The 7,821-nt window shown below is 39.9% G+C and overlaps 1 protein-coding gene across 2 annotated transcripts in view; it reads left to right on the top strand.

Moving 5' to 3' along the window:
* The first annotated feature begins 6 nt into the window (after nucleotides 1-6).
* Nucleotides 7-7,821, top strand: part of MFN1 (mitofusin 1) — a 33,594-nt gene continuing 25,779 nt past the window's right edge. Inside the window, exons 1-4 of one of the 2 annotated variants that reach the window (XM_005883010.2) lie at nucleotides 7-21; nucleotides 991-1,109; nucleotides 4,004-4,139; nucleotides 6,079-6,241. In XM_005883010.2, the coding sequence (XP_005883072.1) occupies nucleotides 998-1,109; nucleotides 4,004-4,139; nucleotides 6,079-6,241 (411 nt within the window). In that variant the 5' untranslated portion in view covers nucleotides 7-21; nucleotides 991-997. Of the gene's footprint in view, nucleotides 22-555; nucleotides 892-990; nucleotides 1,110-4,003; nucleotides 4,140-6,078; nucleotides 6,242-7,821 lie in introns of those variants that run through there. The other variant, XM_005883009.2, reaches the window with a different exon arrangement.

The following is a 7,821-nucleotide window of genomic DNA, read 5'->3' as shown; positions in this document are numbered from 1 at the left end:
GGAAGGAAGGCCTTCCCCAAGGTAGGCGCTGTCCCCGGGCTGAAGCGGGCGCTGCCGTCGCCCGCCTGTCCCACGCGGCTCCTGCGCCCGGTCGGTTCCCGATCCTCAGCTCTCCTTGTGCCCGCTCTGCTCCATTACACACACACGCACGCAGGATGGATGTTTATTCTTCTGTTGTGTGTGTGTGTTTGCAGTGGTTCTCAACCTTCTGGCCCTTTAAATACAGCTCCTCATGTTGTGACCCAACCATAAAATTATTTTCGTTGCTACTTCATAACTGTAATGCTGCTACTGTTATGAATCGTAATGTAAATATCTGATGTGCAGGATGGTCTTAGGCGACCCCTGTGAAAGGGTCGTTCGACCGCCAAAGGGGTCGCGACCCACAGGTTGAGAACCGCTGGTTTAGTGCCCTTTTTCATGAGAGGCTGTCAGGGGACATTTTCCCCCTTTGAACTTCTATTCCTGGAAGTTCTTGGTGCTTGGGCTGTAAACGTCACTGCTCGCTGTAAGCCTTGCCCTTCTTTCCTCGTTGTGAGAACTGCGTCTCTCTAACGTCAGTGTGCAAGTATGGCCTTGGAATTTTATTTCTTCACCCTGCATAGCCACCTCCGCCCACCTGGAGCGCCAGGCCGAGGAACTTAATCCCTTACCCTTGGTGAACTCGGCTTCCCGCGAACCCTGTTGCCGATACACTTAAGAGTCGCATGTAGTCGCAGTTTAGCCTCAGTTCGCTTCATCTTCACCAAAGGGAAATAAAGTAGACATCGCAGCCAAGATTTTCAATTGTTTTAGTGGCAGACTACCCCAAAGCGTCTCCAGTTGTCCGACTGGGACCCTGCTCGCCGAGGACTTTGCAAACAGTCTCGGCAGGAGGTTTCGTTTCCTCGGGTAAGTTCATCCGTGTCGCTGGGAAGTGTCGCTGATTTGCAGGTGTTTGCGACCCAGGTTAATTCCTACCCTTCTGACTTGTTATTTTCTCCCTCCCAGTGGCATCATGGCAGAAACTGCTTCTCCCCTGAAACGCTTTGTGCTGGCTAAGAAGGCAATTACTGCAATTTTTGACCAGTTACTGGAATTTGTTACTCAAGGTTCACATTTTATTGAAGGTTAGTGTCTCTTAAGTGTTTCAAATACGGACTGTTGAAAATAGGCCGAGGCGCATTATTCTTTTAGCCTGAACACAAATAGAGGGGCACTGTGGTGTATGCCATGAGAGATACCGTAACAAATAAAACCCATTTTTGCCCTCCAGAGGAGGAAGATAAAATGGAATTAATAACAACTAAGAAATAAGTGCTTGTAGGTGAGGTGCTATCCTAGCACTTTATTATATTAACAACACATTAAAAACTTAATAACTCATATTTATTATACAAAATACATTTTAATTATAATTAACTCAAATCAGTAACACTAATAGCTTATTTAATCCTCATATCAACATTGAGGCACAATTTTAATCACGCTCATTTTACAGATAAAAAAGCCCAAGACGCCCTGGCCAGGTGGGTCAGTTGGTTACAGTGTCCTCCTGTCCACCAGCTGGTTGCGGGGTCGATTCCCGGTCAGGGCACATGCCTAGATTTCGGGTTCAATCCCTAGTCAGGGCACATACAGGAGGCAGCCTATCAATGTTTTTCTCTCACGTCAATGTTTGTCTCTTTCTTCTTCCTCTCTCCACAAAGCTAGTAAATGCCCAGACTACAAAGTAGGCAGCCCACAGTTAGCCATTATACTTATCTTCTCCCCAACTCAGTAGTTAAGCCAAGATCTCAGGCCAATTTTATCCTCTCAAATGAGGCTGGGATGCTGTGGGAAAGAACCAAAAAAAGTCTTCCTAAAATGAATGTAACTGTTCAAACAAGGGGGATAGGAGTGGCTTGCTAGGGATTACTGCCTTGGAGATAACTGTTAAAACTCTTCTGGTTCTTAAGATTACATGACCTTCAAGGGTACAATGAAAAGGGAGGGATTCCGGAAACCTCTCCAGTGACAATTGGGATACATTCAATAGATTAGTAGAGTCAAACTTTACTTTTCCCTCCTTATTCTCCCTCAGCAGATTTTGAGCTCCTTGAGGGTAGGGATCATGCCTTACTGTGGTGTCTCTATCACCAAACCTTAACACAATTCCAGTTTTGTTGGAGTGAGGGAAAAAAGTACTGGTGTAGAACATTTATATTTACAGTTTGGGGAAAATTTGAACTGGAACAGTGACTTTGAATCGTATTTTATTCTAAAACAGTTGATAGGAAGTGAAGATAAAATTAAATATATTTTGTGTAATGAGCTAGTTATAGATTGAGTGCTAGGAGCTAGTGAATAGCAGCTTTAAAAATCTGAATTCGATTTTACTGGTTTTAGAACCTCAGGAAAAAAAATGTTATGAAAAGAAACAAAGCAAATAAATCAGGAAGAACATAGAAGAACAAGAATAAAATGAAAAACAGAGGTGAATATAATTGTACTTATTCATTCACTTAACTTTATTCACCAGATCCCACGTATTTTATTATTGCATTTTAAAAGTATGATGAGATATGTAAGGCTTAAGTTGAATTAGATGAGTACTGGGTAAGCCAGTGGTTCTCAACCTTCTGGCCCTTTAAATACAGTTCCTCATGTTGTGACCCAACCATAAAATTACTTTCGTTGCTACTTCATAACTGTAATGTTGCTACTGTTATGAATCGTAATGTAAATATCTGATATGCAGATATTTAGGCGACCCCTGTGAAAGGGTTGTTCAACCGCCCAAGGGGTCGAGACCCACAGGTTAAGAACCCCTTCAGTAAGCTTTATCATTGTTTTGTAATCGGAGAACCAATGGGTCCAGCTGCCTGTCACTACTTGAGCCAATTAAGCAGAGACAAGATTGAATTACATATGAGTGTTTATGCCGGTGGTATGGGAGAGCAACAGGTCATCCACAAAAATCTGCTCTGCAGCCCCCATAAGACAGCTGCTTATATTGGGTAGGACAAAGATTACATGGGGAAGCAGGAATCATAGGCATAGGGAAGTAGGCAAGGTGGGCTGGGGTGGGACTCCATTGTTTGGACAATAAGGTTGTAATCTTTCCTTGATATTAAGCAGTTCTTGAGTGAGGATGGACCACATTTCAAGGTTGACTCTTAGGTCCCGGAGGCATACAACTCCCAGTCAGGTTAGAATGTGCTTTCTTTAATCAGAACAAAACAATCAGGGTTAACAGCATGATTAATATTTCTTATTTTATTTCTTAGCTAGTCCCCAGTATTCTATTTCTACCCCCTAACAGTTTGTCTCCAGTTAGCCAAATGAATCTCCCATGTTTTTGCCTGCAAAATTGAAATATAAAAATATAACTGTAAGCATGTATAATCCTATAAAAACAAAACTGAAGGACTTTTCTACTTTTCAAACCCAGGCTTATCCTTGGGGAGGTGAGGTTGGGGCTGGGGTGGGATTCAATTTACAGTTCTCTTTCATGTGAAATGAGTTGTTTTTGTCATCCCTGTGGGTAGCAGATAAGAAGTGATAAGGTAGCAAAGTCTTACCTAGCTTGGAGATCTTGAACCATGTCTTTGTTTCTTGGAGGGTGTCCATTCAAACTTTACTCTTACTTAACATATGTATCCCTATTCTCAGCTCAAGATTTGAAGATTCAGTCAGGATGGAACAATGATAAGTGCATATCCTAGTTTCTCTGTTCAGAAATACATTTTTGTCTTAGTTGGCTGTTTTGTATTTTTGAGACCTAGATGAATAACAAACATCCCCTTTTGATTGGGCCCCTGTAAGTCTTAATAATTTTGACATTCTTTTGGGCAGGATTCTTATGAACCATTGCAAGAAGGCATTTATCTTTTACCAAATATTCAGATATGGGCATTTTTACTTTTCAAATGGCATGTTAATATACAATAGAGCCAAAATACATGCATATCTTTGGTATTACATTATGTAATTCTTAATATTCATTTGTATCACTTTTTCTAATACCATTGCAATTTTGCAGCAACGTACAGGAATTCAGAACTTGATCGAATAGCTACCGAGGATGATCTAATAGAAATACGGGGGTATAAAAACAAGCTTTCCATCATTGGCGAGGTGCTGTCTCGGAGACACATGAAAGTGGCCTTTTTTGGCAGGTAATCCTTTATTATTTCTTCTCAAGAGTAGTTTCCAGAAATCAGCTTTTTTTTTTTTCTAATAGGCTCAGCTTTGTTTCTGGTGTTCCAGCAAGTGGTATTTCTCCCCCTTCTCCCACAACAGTTTCTGGCTGTGTTATGGTAAATCTGTTAGCATGCAAGATAATTTATTTTAGTTCATGATATAAAATGAAGCTATGGAGGTCAATCATATTTTTATTTTTTAAGGATGCTCATATCTAAGAATTGGCCAGTTATAGGAATAGAAATACAGCACACCTGCTATGGCTCAGTGGTTGAGCATCAAACCATACATCAGGAGGTCGCTGGTTGGATTTCCGGTCAGGGCACATGCCTCGGTTTCGGGTTCAGTCCCCAGCAGGGGTTGTGCAGGAGGCAGCCAACCTATGTTGATGTTTCGCTCTCATTGAAGTTTCTACCTCTTCCTCTCCCCTCCTCTAAAATCAATAAAAACATTTTTAAAAAAGAATAGAAGTGCAGATAATGATATATATAATTGTGACTTACTCTTTTAAGCTTCTATTGATTATCAGGTATGTCTTCTGAAAGGATTCTCAGCCCCATGATTCCCAGAGAGTAGGAAGTAGGCAGTTTTTTTGTGTTTTTTTTTTTAAGAATAATTTTAATACAACGTATTATGCAGAGAATTAATGAAGCTTTTTTGTTGTTGTTAATCCTCACTCGAGGATATTTTTCCATTGATTTTTAGGGAGAGTAGAAGAGAGAGGGAAAGACAGAGAAACATTGACTGGTTGCCTCCTGCACGAGCCCCAACCAGGGCACAGGCTGAAGAGGAGCCTGCAACCATGTTACGTGCCCTTGACCGGAATCGAACCTGGGACTCTTTGGTCCACAGGCCAACACTATCCACTGAGCGAGACCCGCTAGGGTGGAAGTGCCAGTTCTTAATGTAACCACTGGAGTGATAGAGTGATCTCTGCCGCAGCTTCTGCATTCATTTAAGGATCATTTGTTAACTACCTAAGTACCATGCACTCTGTTGGGCACCAGGGATGCAAAGACAAATGACTAGCTCATACTTGGTGACTCAAATATGTGCTCTGTACCAATAGAGCCATTTATGTATTCACTACACCTCATGTCTTCTAAGCTATTTCCCATCTTAGGGCTTTAGCACTTGCAATTTTCTATTCATAGAATTCTCTTTGTGTTGTTCTCTGTATGTCTGGCTCCTTTTTTCTCTTCAGATCTCATCCTCAATGTCACTACCTTAGAAACCTTTCCTTTTCACTGTTAAATATTCCTTTTCGGTTATTCTCTATTAAATCACCCTGTTTATGTCCTTTAAAACAGTGTTACAGCGCTCTGTTATTTTTGTTTTATGTTTTTATTGTCTGCTTCTCCCACTTAATCATATATTCTCAAGGTCTTTGAGAGTCAAGGATGAGGTAGATCTATTAAAGAGGCCCTACCTCAAGTTAAGGTGGAGTAAGAGTGAGGAGGAAAAGGCCGCCTAGAGCAGCGGTTGCCAATCTTTCAGACCTCGTGGACCACCGGTTGGCGACCACTATCCTAGAGGTTGCCGCCTCAGTTGTCCTACTTGAGAAGGAGAAATAGGTGTTCACTGTGGATTTCAGGACATGGGACATTAGATCACATTTTGGGCTGGGTAGTGTCATAGAATTTGGGGCTGTGATTACAAATTGCCCCAAGAAGCAAGAAGGAGAAGGCCAGGATAGCTTTATGGGAAAGGTAGGATTTGTTTTTCTCTACTTTATCTTTCTGAAATGTACATTGCTAATATTTGTATAAATTATCAACTCTTTTATGAAAAATGCCATCTGATGAAATTTTAACTAAATTTGAATTCTAGAAAAGTCAGTCTTAGACCCAGTAAAAGAACAAAGTTTTTATTGTTATGTTTTGTTTTTCATGATTTTGTTTATTCATTCTTCAGGACAAGCAGTGGGAAGAGCTCTGTTATCAATGCAATGTTGTGGGATAAAGTCCTCCCCAGTGGGATTGGCCATACAACCAATTGCTTACTGAGTGTTGAAGGAACCGATGGAGATAGAGCCTATCTTATGACAGAAGGATCAGATGAAAAAAAGAGTGTGAAGGTATTACATTTGACCTTAGCAATATAATGTATTATAAACCATGCCCTAGTTCTTTAAAAAAGAATTATAAGATGTCTGCATTGCTGGAGATGGAAGAACCGTTAATGTCTGTTCATGGCTTTTAAAACCATCAGTAATATTTTAAATTCTCTAAAATTCTTTTGCTTCAGAGTTAAATTACTGGGATAAGAAACCCTACCTTAACTTAAAATGTAAGTTAATAAAAGATAAAAGCTTATTAATGCCTGACCGAAGTGGTTTAGTTGGTTGAGTGGCCTCCTGTGCACCCAAACGTTGCCGGTTCAATTTCCAGTCAGACCACATACCTGGGTTGCGGGTTCGATCCCTCCGGGGCATATATGGACCTACATAAGGCAATCAATTGATTTTTCTGTCTTTCTCCCATTCCTTCTCTCTCCCTTCCTCTCTCTAAGCATGTCCTCAGGTGAGGGTTTTTTGTTTTTGTTTCTGTTGTTGTGTTTTGTTTTTTTAAAGAAAAAGCTTACTAAGTTTTTAAAATAATGTCCCAATAAAAAGTTGAAGTCTTTTTAAAGAAAATTTCCTTTCATAAATTTCCTAATGGATTCAGTACCACTAGATTCCTTCAGCTAAAAACAATAAAAAAATTGGATATAAGAATTGACTGGAATGAGAACTACTGGTTAAAGGCATTGTTTCTCACTACAGTCACTTTTTCTTAAGTCTTTTGTTTTTAAATATATTTTTATTGATTTCAGAGAGGAAGGGAGAGGGGCAGAGTGATAGAAACAGAGAGAGAGAATCATTGATCAGCTGCCTCCTGCATGCCCCACACTGGATATTGAGCCTGCAACCCAGGCATGTGCCCTAACCGGGAATCGAACCTTGACCTCCTGGTTTATAGGTCAACATTCAACCACTCTGCCACTCCAGTTGGGCTAAGTCTCAATTTCTGTACCACAAATGCAGAAGTTCAATGTTTGAAGATCTATACCATTTTAGTTTTTGGTAAATTGTAGGTGAATTCATGGGTATGGTGTTTGCTGTTTGATCTTTATCAGATAACTCAGTCTGTGTAATACCCTTCAGAGTAGTTATGAGGAATGAGATAAAGTTTATGAAACGATTTCTTTAAACTTTTAACCTATACAAATGAAGGGATAATTTATTGTGAAATCAAGATTTTTTAGCAAATTAGAATTCAAATTGCCTGTGGCTTTAGATCCTCAAGTCAGGTATGCTGTGATATTTTAAAGTAATCATTTCTTTTTCCTGATCTGTGCTCTCTATTTCCAGTCCTCTTCCTTTGTGTTCTTTTACTCCTCTCCCTTACTCCAAAATTTGAATTTGTTTACCTCAAGTAGTGGCCTGCTTTAAGGTATAGGTAGACTCTGAGTCTTGTGCTCATGTTTGAATAGTTAACTTAGTAAAAGAAATGCAACAGTAATAGCTAGTACTGCATTGTACACTTTCTATGTACCAGGAACTGTTCAAAGTACTTGTAATAACTCAAACCTCACCACAGTTTTGTAAATAGATGCTTTTATTTTAATTTTATAAGTGAGACATCAAGATTTTAGTACAAGTTTATAATCCTATCA

Source organism: Myotis brandtii, unplaced genomic scaffold (genome assembly GCF_000412655.1).
Source record: "Myotis brandtii unplaced genomic scaffold, ASM41265v1 scaffold751, whole genome shotgun sequence".
Lineage (NCBI taxonomy): Eukaryota > Metazoa > Chordata > Mammalia > Chiroptera > Vespertilionidae > Myotis > Myotis brandtii.
The sequence above is the reverse complement of the archived record's forward strand: the minus strand, read 5'-3'. Positions and strand labels throughout refer to the sequence as shown.